This window comes from Cavia porcellus, unplaced genomic scaffold (genome assembly GCF_034190915.1).
Source record: "Cavia porcellus strain 051 isolate PalLab524CR breed Dunkin Hartley unplaced genomic scaffold, mCavPor4.1 scaffold_2, whole genome shotgun sequence".
Taxonomy (NCBI): Eukaryota; Metazoa; Chordata; class Mammalia; order Rodentia; family Caviidae; genus Cavia; species Cavia porcellus.
Genome location: NW_026947485.1, coordinates 8,571,355 through 8,593,441, shown reverse-complemented (window position 1 = coordinate 8,593,441; position 22,087 = coordinate 8,571,355). Strand labels below are relative to the sequence as shown.

Here is a 22,087-nt window from a genome sequence, read left to right as displayed (position 1 = left end):
CGGCCTGCTCATTGGCCCTCCCTCTCTGCCTGCCCATTGGCCCGCTCCCTAGGCCTGCCTATTGGCCCCCCTTTAGCCCCGCCCCTCGTTCCGGGAGACCCTGAACCGAGTTCTGCGTTCCGCTTTGTGGTTGCCCGGCAACGCCTCCTGTCAGAAGGCCAGTCTGAGGAGGCGGCGGCATTAGCGCCGCCAGCCCGCAGAGAGCGGCCTCTCTGTCCCCCTTAGTCATGGCCTCGCTACGCACCGCTGAACCCGCACTGAAGAACTACTTCAAGGAGAACTACATTCCCCAGATCTGCGAGGTACTGGACGCAGGTGGAGTGGGGCTTAAGGGAGGAGAGAGCAGAGATCTCGTCAGACAAGAGCCGCGGGGGTCCCGGCCCCGGCCCGGGCGAGTGTGTGGAAGGCTCCTCGCTATCCCGCTGCCTTCGCACCAGGGATTGCCCTCCCCACTTCGTGACATAGGAGGGCAGCAGGAAGGTTGGGGGTGAGTAGTAGGTGCTGTGAGTTTGGGGGCAGGAGGCTGAGAAAGTTCTCCGGCGATTTTCGCTTCTCTGCAAATAGTTGGTGAGGTGTTCGCCCAGCCGGAGTGTGTTTGGGTGGGCCAGGGGCCGCGGCAGGAGCTTTGGGCAAAGGTCAGTTACACCGAGAATGGGGAAGAGAGGAAGCTAGGGAGGGCAGTGATAGATCTGACCTCTGTCTCCTACCCCCCATCCCTTCCTGGCACCCCAGCTGCCCGAGTGTGTTCCTGTTCCCAACCATCTGAAACCAGCGAAAAATGCCTGCTTTGCTTGGACGGGCACTCTCACCCCACCTGCTAGGTCACAAGACTCCCACAGCAGAACGTTAGCAGTTGCTATGGGGGCACATACTCAGACATTCCACTCCCTAATCTCACACCTCCCTTCTCTTCACCCCATCCAAGCCAGTCCCACTGACCCCCTTAACCCTATCCGTAAAAGACCCAACTCAATAGACTGGACTTGAACTATCCTTTGACCTCTCCAGGAGGTTCTGGCTGGAACCCCAAATTTGGGCTGGTGTTATGTTCTTTTATAGGATCATCACCGTTTATCTAACATCTGGTGATGAGCGTCTGGGGGGGGGTCGGTCTAGAGCCCCTGCTCTGGCATTTGGCTCCCTCACCTCAGCCTCCTGGGTGATAAGAACCAGTGACCTCATTGCTTCCAGCCCACCAGAGATCTCTTTCTAACATCTCCACCAGAATTCTGCCCTGTAAGACAGAGGGGTAAGTCTTGGGGGGAGCAGTCCAGCATGTCTGTCCCTCTGGTCAGCCATCCTAAATCCTAATTAGGCCCAATCTCCAGCTTCAGCCCAGATACAGCAGACCTGCCTGGGCATCGGCTGCTGTTGGTACTTCATTCCAGCTTTTGGTCTTCATCTGGGAGGAGGATGCTCCTTTCAGTCTCAGTTGTCCTTCTTCCCATTGGACACTCTGGGCTCTGACATGAGGACAAAGCTCAAAGACTTCAAGGGTGGTCCTCAAACCCCTGAGGCCGATCTCATGACTGCTGCCTTCAGGGTCTACCAAAATGAAAAACTTGTCAAAGAGGTCTCTGAAAAGCCTCTAATGAATCTATCCTCCATCTTCTCACAACAACACTCCAGCCTGGTCAGCAACTTAAACAAAAGCATGAACCCCTCTGGGCCTTGCTTTTGATGGGGCAAAATGGGACACTGGGCGAAGCAATGCCCACAAAACCCTAACTTCAGTGCACCTTACAGGAGGATTGGAAAAGGCACTGTCCTCACTCCAAAACGAGGGTGGAGTCATCCACTCCAGCGCAATGCCCTGCTGCCTTAATAGGACCTGTTCTAGCTAAAGAGTAACGGTGCCTGTGACTCTTGTGTCCTCAGCCTATCCCACACAAGAGTCCAGGGTAACTCTTCTGATCACGAGTCAGTCTCAGTTTTCCTCACATGGGGGTCACTTAACTCCTCTTTGTGAACATTCTTGGAACCCACTGTTAAATCCTCACTATCAGTAGTAAGAGTTGATAGCCACCCTTTTCATCTATCCGTGATAGCACCCTTAAATGTTATTCTCATTCAGGGCAGGAGGTTTGGGCCCTGTTTTCCTCCTGGGACAGGCCCTCTTTAAATTCTGCACAATGGTCATCATCCAAATTCTCCTTCCCTCTGTACACACTCTACCCTTCTCTTTCCTCCAATTCCTCATCTCTACCATGACTCAAAATCCCTTTGCCTTCACTTACACTGACCCTCACTTCAAGCTGTGGCACTCAGCTCACCAGGAAAGTCTTCCTCCAAGGCATTAGGGACAGTCCCACTTATTCAGCTAGGCTCTCAGCCACGATATGTCATCTTGATCTGGAGCCTCTCTACCAAAGACTGTCTGATACCTCTTTCCTTCTCTCTTCCTATAGTTGTCCTGCCTTACCTTCCAGGACACAGTTAGTCCATATTACTATTCAGTACCTGCGCTGGGGCTGGGAATACAGCTCAATGGCATAGTGCCTGCCTGGCAAGTGCAAGGTCCTGAATTCAAGTCCTGTTAAAAAGAAAGAAAGAAAGAAAGAAAGAAAGAAATACGTCAGTACCTGGGGCTACATTTTAAACAACCTTCTAGGCCATCTCCACAAATCACAAAGCTCTCATTCAATCAATTCATGCCTCACAAAAAAGCAGAAAATGCTCTCATTTCTCATCCTAGCTGGCTTTCCCCATCTTTGGTTTCCCAACTTCAGCCTAGCCAGACTCCTTTATGATGCCTCTATCAAACCCATACCCCACCTCCACCACCGTCCTCCAGCTCAGGGTATCATTTGCAGCTGCCTTCAAACCTCCATCACCATGATCTCAACCACTGTTCTGGTATGCATCAAAATCCCATCCCACAGGCAGCCAGTGCCAGTTCATAGATAACTTTTTCTAGTGGGTGCCAGGTGCTCTAACTCTAGACACATAATTGAGACCCAGTCACCCCCAGAAAACCACTTCACAGCAGACAAAAACTCATAGCTCTGACCCAAAACTTTCCTAACTTCCTCCTGGCTTTCTTATTACACAGAAATCCCCCCATCACCAACTGAGGCCACATAAAAACTATCATAGCAACAGTCACATGGTCATTAAAGGTGGCTGTCCTCTACTGCCTGTCCCATCCAGAGCTCCTTCCCCAGCCTTTACACTCACTGGTCCCCTCCCAGTTCAACCGCCACCAATACATCCTCCTCAGAACCCTTTAAGAAAGCACTCTAACCAACATAGGAGAGACCCTGCGGGGTCCTGCTTACCACCCCTGTTCCTGATACAGGGTTGATACTGGACCTCCAAATACAGAAAGTGTAACTCACAACCTGCTAGATGTGTGATATGCTGAGTTTTGTCTCTAAAATTGAAGAATTAATTCGAAGAACAAAGGAGTTTAAGAGTAGGAAATATTTATTGAAAGAAAAAGCTTCTGTCTAAGAGAGACAGAAGGGATCTCGGTGGGGTGGCTGGGACCCCACTTCTCAAGGAAGTTTTATAGAGCAGAACCATAAGTTGAGCTCTAAGGTGGGACAAAACTACCATCAACCGTAAGATTACAAATATACTTGCTTAGGTAATATTGATCCAATGAAAGATCACAAGGTGGGACAAAAGTATGGTCAACCAATAAGACTACAAGTATAGTCGCTCAGCTAGTATCGATTAAATGGGTATCAAAGGGGAAGCAAGTCATGTAGCAAGCACACAGCCCCCCCTTCCCCACAAGGACTTTCCTGGAAGGGATGGGTTGAGGAGGTTTAGGTCCCCCACCCGAGGCAATTATTGTTTATTTAGAACATCGATCACTGTTCTTACTCCCTAGGGAAAGTATATGAATGGAATCTTCTTTTTCTTGAAGCCTGGCTGTGGTAGTCAGTGAGGTGGGTTCGTGAGCCAACAGTATAAGAATTCAAGCTGCCAAACTGATAAATTTGAAATTTAATTAACTGAGCTCAGGACCACTCATATACAGAGCCTCCTGTTTCAGGGTCCAAACAAGTGGCACCGAACTGGAAAGTTAGAGTTTTTAAAAGAATCACAAAAGACATCCTGCTGGAAATAATTTAGCTAGAATCTTACATTAATTTTTGGTTGACACCTGTATCTGCTTCTTTGTTGAGCAGGTTAATTTTTCTCCTGTGGGTACAACTCTTTCTGCTCTTCTCATGGGACTTGTGCCCTGAGTAATTTTCCATTTTTCTGGGTCAAATACAGGGCACTAGTTAAATGCAGGACTCAAGATGCAGGGCGTCACTTATGCCAAGCTACCACAGTCAGGGGTTGTCAGAAGAACAATTATAATCAAGACACAGAATTTATAATATTTTGTGATGGTCACCCCGAGTTAAACAAAAGAATGTGCAGGAAATCTAGTGCAACACTAAAGACCCAGAATATTCAGCCAAGGGCCTGGATCCCATAGCAGTGTCCTGCATGAGTCCAGATGAAAACCTAGAGCCCATGACGGTGCCTCCCATGAGTCTAACTGAAAGTCTAGAGCCCATGAGAAGGACTCATGCCAGTCTGTTTTACGGATCTGCATTGGGAAGGGCCAAAGGTCAGTGGTGAAAGCTAGAAAGTCTATGCCAGTGAGATGAAGAGCTGTGCTGGTAGGCTGAGGGTTCTACACTGGAGCCAAGAAGTACACTGATAACAAAGACCTGGGCTCCCCTGAAAAGCACCACAGCCATCCTCAGCAACACAGAGGTCCCAGGTTACTCCGATGATAAGAACAGACGAGTACATATCAGAAAACCAGCATGACAAGTTTCTCCTGGATGTTAAACGGCACACGTCTTTCCCTCTGGAGCCAGGAAGCAATGCTCAATGTAAGAACCAGAGCTCCCCCAAAGTGAACCACAGCCCGAGCTCCTCCCAAGCTCCTCTGATGACAATGGTTGAACTCACACTGGGGAAGTTAGTCATGATGAGGTCCTCCAGGAGAACCAACAGCTCAAACAGCAACACTTAGAGAAACCCACATTGCCTAACTTCTCTCCATGTCTCTATTTATGCTGGCAACTTTCCTCAGGTGGACCATCTACACTCAGCGCCATGCCGATTTAAGTTGACCATCAGTTTTTAATCCCTAACACTGGCCTTCAGTGAATGGGGCTCCAGCCACAGTTACCTTCTACACTGACCTTTGCAGGCCCCGCCCTGTCTCACTGCCTGTAATATTCTAAATAACCTAGATATCCATAATATCCCCACTGTTTTTCCCAGCCTTCCCTTGTTACCCTAAAACCCAAGAATGTCAGGCCATTCTGTGCCTCCCTGCAGGTTTCTCCCACAAAGCTACCAGTCACCCTCATGACTCTCGTGCTCCTCATATTAGAATTAAATTCTTTGCTCCAGCCTCAAGTCTGCTCCCCCAAATAACTCATGATCTATGACTCTAAGACGCCTTAATTGAGTTCACTCCAACCCAGATCATTTTCTTCAACTTCTGCCTCCATTTTCTGTTAACTCAGACGGCATAATAAACAGTGACACTGCCTGTAACAGTGATTTTATGGGGCTGTTCAATTTCCCTCCACACAGGAATCAGGATAGCTCCTACAGTTGGCTAGGAAGCTAAACTAAATGTCTCCAAACTAGCCAAACTAAATTTCTCAGCTGTATCCTAATATTGGCCTGCAAGACTAAAGGGCCTTCAGGTTCAGTCCCTGCCCTCTGCCCAATGGCCGCCTATGCCGACAACCTCACTTTCTGAGCGAAAACAAATAAAATTCACTGCTGTGGTGCACAAAAACAGGATTCCTGCTACTGCCCAGACCCCGACCCTCCCCTTGACTGCCTGGCCAGCTACACGGCCTGACCAGACTGTCTTCCTTTCACCATTTCTCTGCCCTCTCTCTGTTGAACTCACCAACCATTAAATCAACTTCTGCTATTATGCTCCAAACCTGCTGAGGCCTAAACTTGCTCAGAAAAGGTGGCCTCTGTGCCTTTCTCCAGGAGGAGACCTGCTGCTTCTTCACCAAGTCCAGACTTGTACGAGATGGCATCTAATGCTGCGTGATCAGGCCGATGGCCTACGAAATCAGACTCCATCCCAGCCCCTTTCTGGCTGGCTGGCCACTTCCTGGAGCTCCTGGCTCATGCCCCATCATGGCCCGTTGCCCCTTGTCTCTTTCAGACCCTGTCTTGCTTTGTTTAGACATACATGTCCCAGGTCACTTTTCAAGTGGTCACTGCCCTGTTTCTCATGACTTTCATTTTTCTTAACTATTCTTAAAATCCAAGCAATGATAAAGTCTGTCCTGTGTCTGCTCTCCCTGCCAGCCATGCGAGTTCCCATTCCCACCCACTGGAGCCTGGGGAAAAAAATGCCTGCTTTGGAAGGACATGGGACATCCACTCACCTGCTAGGTCACCGCATGCCCACAACAGAATATTAGCTGTTGCTGTAGCATGGACTTGGCCATTCTCTAAGGCTCTCTTGCATCTCACACCTCCCTTTGCCTCACCCCACAAACTCCCCTTAACCCTAGCCATAAAAGAGCCAGCTCAATAAATTCAACGTGGACTCTCCTTTGGAGTTACTCTAGGAGACCCACCCGGAGCCACAAATTCAGGCTGGCACCATTTCCCTAGCAGGCAGGAGAGCCCAGTAGGGGATAGTAACTTTCTCCTGCAGTTGAGAGGGCAATTTGGGGTGGCCTGTCTTTTCTGGATAGTAGTTTGGAGGTATTTATTAAAATGTTTTTTTTTTTTTTTTTTTTTTTGTCTTTTTCATTTTTATCGGTACCGGGGATCGAACTCACGACCGCCTGCTTGCAAGGCAGGTGCTTATGCCGCTGAGCTAAATCCCCAGCCCCTTATTAAAATGTTAAGTACAAGTGTTCCCCATTGCCTAAGATGATTTTCTCCTGACCAGCCCGTCGCTGCCTCTGCTCCCTTCTTACCAGCCGGTCCGGACAACTCTCTTGTTCTCCCCCACCCTGGCCGTGAACTCACGTGCTTTCCTGAAAAGACTATTAAAATGAATCCCACTCTGCACACATCTCTGACTCAAGTTCTTGCCTTACAGTTTTCTAAAACCCATCTTGCTGTAAGTTTTAGAATAATCTTTCATCACAGATTTCTATGAATGCATGGTTACCCTCTTCTGAATTTATATAGCCTAAATAAAACTTGGTTATTCACTTCAAATATTCCCCTGGCAATTTCTTGAGTAGAATCTTAGTTATAAAAAAAATGCTAGCTAGGCACAGTGGCTCAGAGCCTGTAGTTCCAGCCACTTGAGAGGCTGAGACTAAAGATTGCTTCAACCAAAAGATGGGGACCAGCCTGGGGAAACACTGCCTCAAAAAAAAAAAATCTTACATGGCTCAATGGCCTTACTGAATCTGTTCATATTTTTTGTCAATTTTGGAACTGGCCATTTTCAAATATTGCTTCTTTCCAATTAAATCCTTTAATTAGAAAAACTGTCCCACATACTTTCAGTGTTTTTGTCTCTCATTTTTTCCTTTCTGTGCCAATTTTGGATCTTTTTCATTGACTATTGTCAAGTTTACTAATTCTGTTTCATGCCATGTCCAGTCTATTAAATATAGCAAGTGAAATTTTATTTTCAGATGTGTATTTTATAGTCCTAGAATATCTCTGATTCTTTCTAATACACTCCAATTATTAAAGTTATACAGCTTTCTATCCATTATGCCTTCTGTTTTGTTTACAGTGTTGTTATTTTAAAACCATGCTCTGACCCGGTACAGTTGTGCAGTCCCTTTATCCTCAGCTGATGAGAGGCGCGGCCAGGAGGAGTCAAATTTGAGGCCAGCCTGGACAACTTAGTGAGACTTTGTCTCAAAATGAAAAGGACTGGGAAGTAGCTCAGGAATTAAGCACCCCTGGGATCCAACCCCAGTACCACAAAAGAGAAAAGAGCCTTTTGTTTAGAGCCATCTTCCAATAATTTGCCAAAATGATGAACAGAGAGAGGAACCTGGTACACATTGTCTAGGTAATTGAGAAAACATGGAGTTGGTCCTTTGGCCACATACATGTGACTCTACAAAAAAGGTAATATTGTAGACATCAGGGAAAGGTATACTGTCACACAGATGTTACCATGGCAAACTGGAGGAATCTACAGCATTATCCAGTGTGCTGCTGGCATTGTAAATGGAAGTTAAGAGCAAGATTCTTGCCAAGAGAATCATTGTGTACACTGAGCATATAAAGCACTCTTAAGAGCTTCCCAACATGCACCAAGGGAAGAGATCAGAAAGAGAAGGAAGGAAGCCGAAGAGAAAGCTGAAGAGCTAGCCTGCCCCACCGAGCACAGGTTTGAGAACCAGTAGGAAGACCCCAAGTGGGGACCCATTTACTGTGGATTCAGGGCATAAGCTGGGGAGGTAACTCCAGCACCCAGTGCTAGATGGGTGGCTGAAGTGCCAAGGCCTTGGGTTTAATAGCTAGCATTGCTAAAAATGAAGAAAGGTCCTCTGAATTGTAAAGGTGGTTTTCTTAATTGTGTAGGAATGTGGCACTCTTTCCCCAGAGAAGTACTTAGAGAAGTTCTCACTGTACCCAGTTGGAGATGTCATGTCTTGGCTCCTCAGAGTCAGTGTTTTTTGTGCTAAAAGATGTAAGGTGACTTAGTGTGCAGCAGATACATACCCAGCTGGTTAGGAAGTAGGTACAAAATATTTATAGTGGCTTGAAAATGGTCCCTCTGGGTCACCACAGAAGAAAGAAGTATGGAAATAAACGGGAGACAATCTATTGCATTGCAGTTAAGCCAGAAAGAGATCATCACTAGGAAATGTATTACAGCTAGATTTTAAGGATCAAGTGCCCTGCCTCAAGATGAGCAAGACCCCGCAGAGCCCAGGGATGAGCCCACAAAGTTAGCGAGCAGGGTCCCACTCTGAGCTCGAGAAAACGCTTTTCAAATTGTAAGCTCAAATTTTAATTTCTAGGATGGATGGAAAGGGTTTGCAAAACTAGATCAGGCCAGCAGAGGGTGGACTTAAGCTACAAATCATTATTTTAAAGCCACTTTGAACTTTCATGCTTTTGTGAAAACTTTTTATGCTTTATGTTTCTCCCAGGACTAAGTTGTCAGTCTCTATCTTTAAAATATTCTTGTTATTTCTAAATCATGAAGGCTCTATTATCAGATGTGGGGGGGCACTAACTGCTGCACACATTTTTCAGAGATGAAAAAGCCAGGCATGGTGGTGCCTCAGTAGTTCAGCTGTTGTCTGGAGGCTGAGACCTGGAGATTGGCTGGCGTCCACAAGGCCTACACAAGTACATGGTGTGGGTGAGGAGGAGCCTTGGAATTGTGGTTTAAAAATGTGAAAGAGTCACTTGACCCTTTATCTGTGAAATTCAGAAGCAACCATATACCCTGGTGACATTCAACTGTTGCTTTAGCTACTCAGGAAGCTGCAGCAGGAGGATTACAAATTTCAGGCCAGGCTGGGTAACTGAGTGAGAGCATATCTCAAAATAAGGAATAAGGCCTGTGGATATAGCTAGGTGGGAGAGTGCTTGCCTAGCACGCACAAGACCCAAATGATCTCTTTTCTTTTGAGACTCTCTCACTGGGTAGCTCAGACCAGCCTCAAACTCATGTCAGTCCTCCTGCCTCAACCTCCAAGATGCTGGTATTACAGACATATGCCACCACACCTCAGAGTTATTTCTAATTGGGTTCTGAAAGCACTTTATTTGGGATTCTCCAGTGTGTAGCCATGTAACTGATCTGTTGGGGTTTGATCGTGAAGGGCTGGTCTGGATTGAATGTGTCCCTCAGAAGTCCAGCCTAAGACAGTGACCTGTTGTGCCTGAAGGAGGGCAGGGTCCCAGGACCTGCGATGACTTTCCCTACGGGAGGCCCCTCTGGCTGCCCTGTTACATTCATTCATCCTTCACTGCAGCCAGACTGGCCTGGTCCCTCTGCCTTGGCTCCTCCTTCCCCCTTGCAAGGTCACTGCCCTTTCCTTGCTGGTCTTTGCCTCTTGGGAGATGTCTCCAACTGCTCAGGGCCCCACAAGCATCTGCTAATCACTCCCTGTAATCTCTGTACTCTTAGAACAATAATTTTTACTATTTTGGGCCCTTAACATATTCCAGCCTGTTCATCTGAGTATCTAACAACATAAACAGGACTCACCCTGCCATGTGTCTTACATCTGTGTTTGTGCCACCCAGAGCTGTAACAGACAATTGCTGTCTTGCGCTTTAGACTGAAACTATTGTTTTGCTTAGTGTCTTTCTCCTCACTATTTTCCCTAGACACATTTTCCCAAAAAGTCAGTCTTTCTCTGTCATTACACTGGCCTTTAGTACAAAGGAATATTTTGAATTTTATTTTCGTTTGTGTGAATCTTTTCCTCTAATGAAGATGGTAATTAGCAGTGAAGTGGTTAAAAATGCTAGTGGTGGCTTGCTATTATTATCCGTTGAATCCTATTTTGTCCCACACACTAGTCCAACAAGTTGCCTTTATTCCCGTGACAGCCTATGGCCTGGCTACTTTATTGCCCTTTATAGTCAAGGAGACAGGAACAGAGCTGTAACCTATACTAGCAAATGCACACTAGAAGATTGGGGCTCCAGGATTTAAACCTAGTGCACCCCTCCATTGCATTTTCTTGCCCCTTGAATGAGAAGAAGTAGAGTGGAGTGGAAGCAGCTGTGTGGATGAAACCATGTTTGTCCTCAGTGCCCTCAGAGCATCTTTCAGATTATTTGAAAAACATCAGGGATGAGATGAGGGAAGCAGAACTGAAAGGAAGTGGAGGATCGATAGATGTTCTGGGAATCTACAAGCTTGGGAGCAGCAGGTGGGAATAAAGCCATAGTTTGTTTTTGTCTTTGATTGTATAAGTTTTTTACTATGTAGGCTAGTAATAATAAAGCCTTAGTTAAGGGAATATTTCATTTTGTGAGAATATTTGCATATTTTTCCTCTGCTTATGATAGACTGTTAATGATTTTGCAGTTTTTATTTTTCATGGAGCAGAAAACATTTTTATTAACTGTGCTGTTTTATTGACAGACTGTTATTGGCACCACTGATTTATTAATATGCAAATCCTCATACTGTGTTATTTTATGTAATGGGAAAAGATGAACCGATACTTCTTTTCAAAAACTGAACATTTCAACTCTGCTAGCTCCATAGGCTATTACTGATACTTCAAAGATTTATGTTCTCAGCCAGACTTCTGCAGGATAGTTTTTTGGAAAAGTACTTTTCTGATCAGTGGAGCTTGAAAACATGAAGAAATACACAATTTCTGATAGATCCCAGCTTTTCTTAGATTTCACTGTAAAGCTGAGCTTCATTAAGGTACTAGTTATCAGATTTCCAGAGTATAGGAACCATCCTTAAATACGGATTCCTAGGCCATCTTCAGGACCAGTTCAACTCCTAATTCTAATGTAGATGACCTCAAGGTGCCAGAATAAGACAGAGGGTGGGATTTGAGTGGGCACAAGGGAGACTTAGTTCTCTGAAGATCCAGGTACTGAAGCACCAGAGAGCAGAGGGGCTTTTTACCAGGGCTCTTCAGGGAGTATGGGAACGAAAGAGTTCAGCCCTTTGTTGTGTGTCAGAAAGGGCCCACCCATTGTGCCCTTTGGCTGATAGACATCTTTTTCAATTCAGAACCACCTTTCTCCTGAGCAGCCATCTTCTGTTGGTTTGGGGGAGAAGGAAGTGGTTGTACAGATGCTGACTGCTCCCCAAGAACAGCTGGCAGAGGATAGGTCAGGAGACAGCTGGAGGAAGAAGGAATCCAGTGTCTAAGTTTATGTTTGCTGGCCTCTGAAGGAGGAGTTTCCAATCTGCAGGCTCCTCCTGAGAGGGCACCTGGAGCTTTTGCCAAGGGAGAAATGGACTGCGTAGGGTCTAATTGGGAGAAATTATATTTCTTTCCCCTTCTTCCCTTCTTCTCTGACACTTGGCCCATGGAGGCTAGCATAACTCAAGGGATGGAATTATTTTGTTCATGACACAAAGAAGCCAGAAAAAGCCAGCAAATGCTGGTTTTTTTTCTTTTTGGTGCTGGTATGCAATCCAAGACCTTTGCACTGAGTGACACCCCCAGTGTATTCTATTTTTACTCCTAAATTTTTTATTTTGAGACAGGTTTGGCTAAGTCACTGAAATTGCCCAGGACAGGCTCCAACTTTTGATCCCCCTGTCCTAGCCTTCCAGATGCTAGGGCTACAGGCAGGTACCACCATGCCCACCTTGAGCATGCTTATTTGAGTACTTCAGTTCATAGATTCTGGTGGTGGGTTTTTTCAATTTCTCTCATGGGTGGGTCTGAGAGTTTTTTTAAAAAGTAGATTCTTCATACTTAAAAATGGTAGGAACCACTTATCTTAAGTACTGTAATTATGTCTTCATATTGGTACAAAGTACTTCTCATGTAATGTAAAATAGTGTATAGTAACTGCTGTGTCATTTATGATGGATTTTTATAAAGAGGCAAGGAACACAGCATTTTGTTGTAGGTGTGAATTTTTTATTGAAATAAGAGCATGAAGAATACAAGTAGATCGGACTTTAGCAAAATAGCATCATTGGGTAAATACAAAGGGGTTTATAAGAAGCATGTTTGCTTAAAACTATTACATATTATCTGGCCATTTTATTGTGTGGGGAAAAGGCTATCTTTTTCTAAGAACATGTACATTTTTTAGACTCATATCTTAGTGCTTTTATTTTAATTATATATGCATATAGTATATATTGAGTCCGTTTGATGTGAGGAGTTGGTATATAAAAATAATACATCTTAATTCTTTTTATGTCTCCTCTCCCTCCCCTACCTCCTGGATGCATCTTTCTTTTTTTTAAAACATAGAATCAAATATCCCTTTTTTACAGGCACTTTTGTGTGGTGTAATTATTACCCGTCCCAAGGATCCACTGAGGTATTTAGAGGAAATGATTATGGTTATCATTGAAAATGGCCTGGAAAGCCTTCTTTGGTAAGTACTGATTTAATTTATGATAGGGAAATGTTTTATTTTGAAGGTTGAACACTGATAGCATAGTATCAAAGTAAGGACTTGGCAACAAATGCTTCCCACCTTAGGACTGTTAGCAGCTCCATCCACAACCTGTTAGGTGCCAGAGATTCACATACAAACAGAAGTGCAGTGTACTCTCATCAGGAAATGTGATCATAGGGCAGATTGTTTCACATGGAGGATGAGGACAGGGAGGCACATCACCATGGGGAGGTTGGAAAATTAAGGTGACATTTCAACCTGACTGGCTTCGGAATCCGCCTAGGGATTGGTAGAACACACACCTAGGCATGCCTGGGTGGGTCGTGGAGATGTGGCCTTGGGTTCTCTGCCTGGTCCCTCACCTGTTCTGCTCTGCCTCTTCCCCTGCCTCCTGGCACCATGATCTAAGCAGCCTTGTCCTTAACATCCTTCCGCTATATTGCCTCTGCTTTGGAGCCAGCTGGTCATGGACTGAAATCATGAGCACATTAAACTGCTCCTCCTGCAGACTGTAGATGTTGGGTGGTGGCCTCAGCTGCGACAAGAAAGCTAATCCAATGAGGGAGTGTGAAAGAGCCCACAGGGTGGTTCTGATCATCTTCTCCCGTGGGGAAATATCTCTTCTCACTGTCCCTTCCACACACACACAACCACACACACACACACACTGGCTGCAGGAGTCACTGACTTGACTATAGGCATTCTATGAAGTGAAATTAATTCTTGATCTTGATGTATGATTTTCTTAAAGGGATATGTGCATTGATCCATCACTGAAACCAAAAATTCGAAGATTGTCTGAAACCTTCCTTGAGCAACTTTTTGGACTGGATGATCAGCTGGTAATTCTTACTTCCCAGACATTATAAAATGTACATTTTAAGTCCTGATGGAAATTTTCAAAGTAGATTTTAGACTTCACAGGAGGTAAGAGGTCAGACTGCATTTGTAACTGGAGGCACCTAGTAAAGTGAAAGAATAACACACACACACACACACACACACACACACACACACTACACAGTCACACTCATAGTTACCTCCCCCAACTGCCAGGAACAGCACTTGTTGATCCTCTTTGTGCAGGCCCTCCTTTCCTCTTTTCTCTTTCTCTCATGTAGAGTAATAGCAGTATGAACAATTTAAAGGAGAAAGTATTCTTTCCTTTCAGTCTCCTCCCTGGGTTCCATTCTCCCGCCCTTCTCTCTGCTGGCTGCCCTTGCAGATGAAGATACAGGGCACCATGCTCATACAGACATGGCCAAAGCATTAATGAGGTCTAGTTTGAAGCCAGACTTGGTTATTCTTGAAAGCTGCTTTGACAGCTGACTTTGATCCTGTAAAGAAGACAACAAAGTCAGTAATGGAGGTGGTGGAGTCTGTGAACAAAGACTGTGTATGTGAAAGGTGCTAAAATAGCAAAAAGCAGGTGGGGAGAGCAGAACTCACAGAGATTAGACGTATGCAGGACAGTGTGTGAGACCTCTTGATTTCAGGCCTGCTGTCTGCGTAAGCCCAGACAGGGTTGGGAACTGGTGAAGTTGCACTTTGAAAATTGGGATCAAAGTTGTGTTTGAAGCGTGAGCTCAGACATGGGAACAATTGGAAGTATGCCTTTACAGGGATCAGTGGAGACTGACACTGTATCCTCTCTGCAAAAGAGAAACAAACAGCGGGACTGGATGACTGCACCACCATGGGGCTGACCTGAAAGAACCAATGCACTGGCCAGAACCCACGGGTGAGATCCTAGTGAACCTGCATGCCGGCGGGTAGCTTATGACTCTCTCAAACATAGACCTTTGATCTATAAAGAGGACAGGTGCACACAAACTTGGAGGTCATGCAGAAGCTAGAAGGAGGAGGGCCATGGACAGAATTCGAGTCCTCCATTCCCATCTCTTCACTCTGCTAGTGTTGTTTACAGTGCAATTTCAGTTGAAGAAAGCTTGAAAGCCGTCGATTGCTAAAAGGTACTTTGAAAACCAGTGATCTAGAGGTACAAACCTCATAGTCAATATTTTGTCAGGGATCTCATATAAAATCAGATTATGTCCAATGTCTATAGAAGCCCACAGGGAATTTTTATGTACTCTCACAGAATTCCACAAGGCAACATAGCTATTTCAAACTTAGAGTTTTATAGAAAAGGAATTTTCAGGTATTTCATGATGTTGAAAGCACAAAGGATAAAATGATAGACGCTGGTCTAAACTTTGAAAACATGATAAATTTACCAATGCATAGAAAAGATCTCTGTATCACATCATACTTTGAAAAAAAAGGAAATGAGATATGACTTTGCAACAATGAAGAAAATACTTAAGGTCAGACATGAACATGTGAGTCTCCATGTACTCTAGGTTGATTAGTTAGATCTAGATCTGATGAATTCACTTGCTGTCACTCTCAGAGATTAATAAATGTTATTTGTGACAATGAAATAAATCTTCATTGTTTCTGAAATTTTCAGTTACAGCATAACAAGGAAATTCTAGCTTTACTTTAAAAAATATTGTAAAGTTTCCTATATAGTTATAACTGGGGTTTCAATATTCTAACCAAGAAAATTAAATATCACAAAAATTGTAATTTTCCAGATTTCTTTGTGGGGTTTTACAGTTTCATACTATACAGTCCTGCACAGTGAGGGCTGCCTAAATCCGAATATTTATAAAAGATGAATATGTCTCTTTACTTAAAGTAAAGCACATTTGGGAAACTTAAGTGACTGAGTCAAATAGCTAACCAAAAAAAAATCTCTCATAACAATGGAGAGAAAGACAGTTTAACTGTGTGTTCAAAGATGAAAGAATCAGGCATTGTAAGGAGGAAACTAATTTCACAGACTCCATTCCCATTTCTTTGGGAATTAAATCTCCAGATGGCCTGACTAATTACAAGAAAAGAAGGCATGTATAACATTTTAAAAACCTTTTTAACTATGGAAAAATTGAAAAATAACCATAATTATTACCCATTTTGCAGCTTGAACAAAATCAGTATTTTGCCAACTTTGTCAGTTTATTCCTCCTTTCACCTTTTTTGATGGAGTATTTGAAAACAAATCTCAGGAATTACACATTTTACTAATAAATCTTCCGTGTACACCTTTGATGGGAAATACTATTTTTAGGGACTATAAACACAGCTCTGCAAAGGCAGAGCAAAGTGGCAGCTAAAATCTCCCAGAATTCACCTTCCTATCGAAACACCGAGTTGAACAGCTTATTCATGTTCCAGCCTAAAACTCCACAAGAGCTCAGGAAGTCAGGTGAGAGACCGCGGAACTTGTTTTTAGTATGAGAAAATGAGACAACGTATTGAAGAAACAGGAAGAAAAACTGCCCACCTCACCCCTCCTCTAACCCCAAGCAGCCCAGTGTGGAGAGAGCTGCCTCTTGCTTGGGGGAGTAAGAGTCGATCAGCTTTAGGCCTTAGACTTGAAATCCAGTCCAGGCTCACTATGATGAAGCTCAGTGTCGAAGCTCAGTGTCGGGCAAAGAATGCCCCATCGTGATCCCTATCGCTATGCCAATAACTATTGGGCCAAGTTGCCAGGACTGTCGTGCAGGCAGCTGACACTCATGTTACATCTCCTCCAACCTGGGGTGGCAAAGAAGGGAGCAGTACTTTGTGGGGAACAGGGGCACAAAAACTAGCACAGAGCTATGACTTGGAGCACAGTGCTAAGCCCATCACAGCGAGGCTCAGCACCTGGTAGACACTGAAGGCTCTGTATGCAAGCCGGAGCTCACAGATGGACCCTGTCGACTCATCCTGGCATCAGCTGGAGACCTTTGCAATCTTGCAACAGATGTGGTTTGGCCTGCACCATTTCCAGGATTAAAGGGGGCCTCAGACACACCCACCCTGCTCTCCAGACAGTGCAGGCCTCTGTGAGATTCAGGTCCTGCTCAGTTAAGTGTTAGCCTCTGTAAGCCAATGGACTGTCTCTGCCCACTATCTCTCATTCTCAGGCAGCACAGTTATTGCCAGGTAAGTGCTCACAGACAAGGCTCTAGAACTAATCTGGTACCAGGCAGAGACCTGCACTTCTGTAGGTGGGTTCCTGCGTAGGCCTGAATCACTACCAGCTGTGGTGTGGGTCCTGATCCACCTCTGAGCCCTTGTAGATGCATGCTGCTATATACCTCTGATGTGGCCCAGCTTAGGTAAGCCTTGATAGCCAAGAGACTGCCTTCATCAACATGACTGCTACCTCAGGCATCAGAGTGTCGTGCAAGACCTTGTTCACTGGGGAGATAGGACTTGGGTACAAAACTTTGTCCTGGACCTTAGTACAGGGCTCATGAAACCTAACAGTGGGCAGATCCTAACCTCCCATCCCCAGGCCTGCCTGCAGATAGAGCCTCTTGAGCAGCTTCAGTGCCAGGGGAAGGCACACAGCCCCAGTCTGTCTGTCTTCTATTCCAGCTGCCATTAGCGGTGGCTGGTTAGCTACAAGTCAAACTTAGCAAAAGGCAGCAATAGAGCAGTGTAGGCTTGGTCCCACCTCAGTACTGTGCTTGTCTTGGTGGACTGTGGACTCTCAGGATGACCCTGTGTGGCGACCCTGAAGGCTGCAGGTATGACATAGGAACCTGTCTGTCTACAAGCAGGAAGCAGGTCTGTCTACAATGGTTCTGCCCAGAGCTGAGCAGAATCCTGCAGTGCCTGACCACAGCCTGGTAACTGTGGATGAAGCAACTGGGGCTACCCCAGCCCCAGGCACAGATCTGTGGGGGATTTATGCTCTTTCTACCTGCTGTCCTGGTTCTTTTTAAGCAACACCCCAGCAGTGTTTGGGGACAAACTCTGCCTTCTAATACTGAAACAGTAGCAACACGCCAATGGTAGACCCCCAGAAAACCTGGACCTCGATACTATCCAGTGCTGAAATTGTGGGAATGACTGTGGGCTCAGAGAAAATAAGCAGCCTGCTTGGGATTCGAGAAAAAATGCAGTATTTAAACGTGTTGCCAGTATTTGTCATTATTTGTTATTGATTTCTAATTGTTAGAAGTTGATTGCTTGGCTAAAATGAACAGCTGTATTAAGAAACTCAAGGAGCTTGAAGGTAACACATATAAATGTGTCAGGACTCCAAAGAAGCTTAACAAAGAGATGGATGTGATAAAAAAACAAGCAAAACAAATTTTTAGAATTGTTATTGTTAAAATGCTCATACTACCCCAAACAATGTACACATTCAATGAAATCACTCTCCAAATACCAATGATATTCTTGACAGAAAAATGCTAAAATTTATGTGGCACCATAGAAACCCAGAAGAATCAAGCCACACTGAAGAAAAATAACAAAGCAGAACATATTACATTATTTGACTTTAAAACATACTACAAAGTGTCATACTCTGCGTGGGCTTTCCATAAAAAGAGACACATAGACCAAAAGAACAGAACAGAGAAGTTCTCTATAAAAGCAACACATCTACAGCCAACTGATTTTCAATAAAGATCCTAAGAAAACACTCTGGAGGAAAGAATGTTTCCATTAAACATTTCTGGAAAAATTGGATATCTGTATATGGAAGAATGAAATGTCCTATTTCTCACCAGATACAAAAATCAACAAAAATGGATTAAAGACTTAAACTTTAAGACTATAAATTATGAAACTACTAAAAGAAAACATAAGAGAAATGCTTCAGGACATTGGAATGGGCACATTTTTCTTTTTTTGGACAAGACTCCAAAAATGTCAAATAGACAGATAAGATTATATCAAACTAAAAAGTTGCAAGCAAAGGAAACAAATCAGCAGACAACCTACAGAATGGAAGAAACTATTTTCAAACTATACATCTGATAAGAGGTTGGTATCTAGAATATATAAAGAACTGCCAAAATGCAATAGCAAAACAAATTGATTAAAGATTGAGTAATAAATCTAAAGTCATTTCTGAAAAGATGACATAGATTACAGTTTAGCTCAAGAATAAGTCCCAAATTCTTATGCGCTCTTCAGGGAAATGCAAATCAAAACTGCATGAGATATCACCTCATTTTGATAAAAGTGGCTGTTATCCAAAAGACTAAAGATAGTGCTGGTAAGAATGTACACTGTTGGTGTAATGTAAATTAGTGTAGCTATTATGGAATGTAAATCAGTACAGGCATTATGGGATGTAAATTGGTACAGACATTGTGAAATATAAATTAAATTAGTACAGCTATTGTGGAAAACAGTATGGATGCTCTGAAAATAATTTAAACTATCATATGCTTCAGCAATCCCATTCCTTGATACATATGCAAGGAAATGAAATCAGTGTGTCAAAGAGACATTTGTATTCCTGTGTTCATTGCTATGCTATTCACAATAGCCAAGAAATGCAAACAAGGTAGGCCTCCATCAACAGTGAGTGAAGAAAGAATGGTCATATATTTACCCAGTGGAATCGGCCATGTGAAAGAATGAAATCTTGTCATCTGTGACTATGACTGGCACTGCAGAATATTATGCTAAGAGAAGTAAGCCAGGTGCAGAGAGAGAAATGACTGCACGATCTCACTCGTATGTGGAGTGTAGATTCTCACATACGTTGAGCATGGAATGGTGGGTACCAGACAGTGGTGAGAGTGGGAGGGAGCGATACTAAAAGTTTAGACAGGAACAAGAAATCTGGTGTGTGATTGCATAGTAGGATAACCATAGATAACGTACTATACATTTCAAAGAGGCGTAAAAAAGGATTTTCAAAACTCATTATCAAGTGCGAAATCCTGAGTTACATTCTCAGTACCAAAAAAATCTTTCCTTACAAGGAAATGGTATATGAGGTAAATATGCTTAATTATGTTAAATATTAAACACTAAATACGTGTGTCGAAAAGCATAGTAGGGCTGGGGATTTAGCTCATTGGTGTAAGTGCTTGCCTGGCAAGTGCAAGGTCATGAGTTCAATCCATGGTAACAAAACAAAACAAACATAGTAGTATATATACTTGTATTTATGTATGTTAAAATAATTTTTAAAAATAGTGCCATTGTTTTGCATAATAAATAGCAATAAGTGCTGAAGATCACCTGGTGCTGATTATAGTCAGTATATATTCCATCTGGGTTCCCCAAGTTTTCTCAAAATGTGTTTTTACATATGGCTTTGTTCACGTCAGAATTCATGCAGTCCACATTGTACTTGGTTGTTACATACTTCCCTTGTAATTAACGAAAGTTGTCCTTTTTTTATTATGTCCCCTACCCCTTGTTTACTGAAGGACATAGTACTGTGATGTGTTTTGTAAGATGCTCTACATTTGCACTGCTTTCTCTTGGGTGGCTTCACTTGCTCTGTTTCCCATAAGTTGATTGTTAGAACCAGAAGCTTTGTCCTAGGATTCACTACAGGGACAAATTTAATATGAAATATATGTATGCTTATACAAAGGTTTTACTAGGTTAGCTTACAGGATCGGGAGTGGAAGAGTCAAGAGCCGCTGGCTGGGTGAGAGGAGGAAGAATGCAGCAGTCGGGATCCAGTCGAGGTCAGAGCTCTGGAAGCTCACTGCGAATCTGGTGTGAGTCAGGTTTGAAAGCTGAAGGGTCGGTCCTGCAGGGCTGAAGAGTCTGAAGAATCCCTATCGCTGCATCATTCAAGTCCTTGATATGGGCACTAATCTCTGTGGTCCCTCCAGAGCTGCATTTTTTTTTTTTCCTGTTTTTCCAAGTAGAGGCAACTCTCATGGCTTCTATCGCTTTTCTTGTTGCTGGGACAAAATACTCAACACCTGCACTTTAAAGGAGAAGAGGTTTAGTTTGGCCCACATTTTTACTCCATAGTTGGCCACCTCCAGGGCAGGAAAGTATGACAGAAGGACCTTGGCAGAAAAAGGTTGATCCTTCATGGCAGCCAGGAAGCACAGAGTGAAGGGAGGAACCAGGGAGGGAGGTGAGTCCTTCCAGGTCACGCCCTAGTGACCCACCTCTTCCAAAAAGGCCCTGCCTCCTAGTGGTACATTTAGCTATAGCACCCCCATGATTCAGTCTGCTCTCACAAGCTCCGCCTATGAGCGCACAGGGCTCTGAGTGGATATCTAGATTAAAAGTGTAGCATTCTGCCCTTGGAACCCCAAGGACTCATGCACATCTCTATGAAAAGTGTTTTCTTCATTTTTAAGAATTGCCAAATTCTTAACAGTTCCAGCATTGCTGAAAAATTCAAATCCAGAGTCTCCTCTGAGACGAACTCTGAGGTAAACTCTAGCTGTGAGCACCTGTTTGAAAAAAATGGTTAAACACTGCAGAAATGCAATGGGACAGGATAAACAGTTGTATTGCAAAATGGAGGGAAAAAAAGAGTAGAAAAAAATAGGACCAATGCAAGACTGAAACCCAGCAGGGCAAACATTAAACTGTGTAGATCTGTGTCTATCACCTCGAGCATTACCAAGTTGTGAGATTCAAACTCCAAATATCTTAAGCAGCCCCAATCCTACAGCACTATCTGCACAGACCCGTGGCCTCTCTCTTGGGGTAGCTTTTCTTCCTGTAGCGTTCCTCAGATGCGCAAGAGCACACTGCCTGGCCTCCCACACTTACTTTGGTCTGAGTGGAAGAATTCCTGACCTGACAACTCTTAAATTCTGTATGTAAAACCAGTACCATGTGGATGATGCCAAGATTTGTTGGTATCATCTAACAAATCAGTCTAGGCTCTTTTGCATCATGGATGCAGAGGCCTCTGAGTGCCTGGATGGCTGAGCACTGTCTAGGCAGTCTTGTTGGTGCAGGTTTTTGGGGGGGCTCTCTTCTCAAAGCTAAGTTTTTTACTTTTGTACTCTTGAGCCTTCAAATAATGGGATCTTGCTAATTACTCAATCTCTGCATTTCTATCAGCATGTATGGTCTTTTGAGCTTTGATCAGAGTGTCCCATCAAGCTTGGCTCATACCATTCTATGACTTCTCTAGCCAGCATCTCCAAAGTTTACCAAACTTCTCCCAGAAGTGAGTTCCTAGGCTTCTAGACCACGTGGTCAGATACAGTCCTGGCAATGACTCTACTCCTCTGGTACCAAAATCTGTCTTAGTCACTTTCTTGTCCCTGGGACA

The 22,087-nt window shown here is 44.1% G+C and overlaps 1 protein-coding gene across 2 annotated transcripts in view; it reads left to right on the top strand.

Annotated features, from left to right (window-relative positions):
• The first annotated feature begins 38 nt into the window (after nucleotides 1–38).
• Nucleotides 39–22,087, top strand: part of Fbxl13 (F-box and leucine rich repeat protein 13) — a 203,177-nt gene continuing 181,128 nt past the window's right edge. For both annotated transcript variants that reach the window (XM_063237737.1, XM_003469858.5), the window contains exons 1-3: nucleotides 39–302; nucleotides 12,884–12,987; nucleotides 13,763–13,853. In XM_063237737.1, coding sequence (XP_063093807.1) covers nucleotides 228–302; nucleotides 12,884–12,987; nucleotides 13,763–13,853 — 270 coding nt within the window. In that variant the 5' untranslated portion in view covers nucleotides 39–227. The remainder of the gene's footprint in view (nucleotides 303–12,883; nucleotides 12,988–13,762; nucleotides 13,854–22,087) is intronic.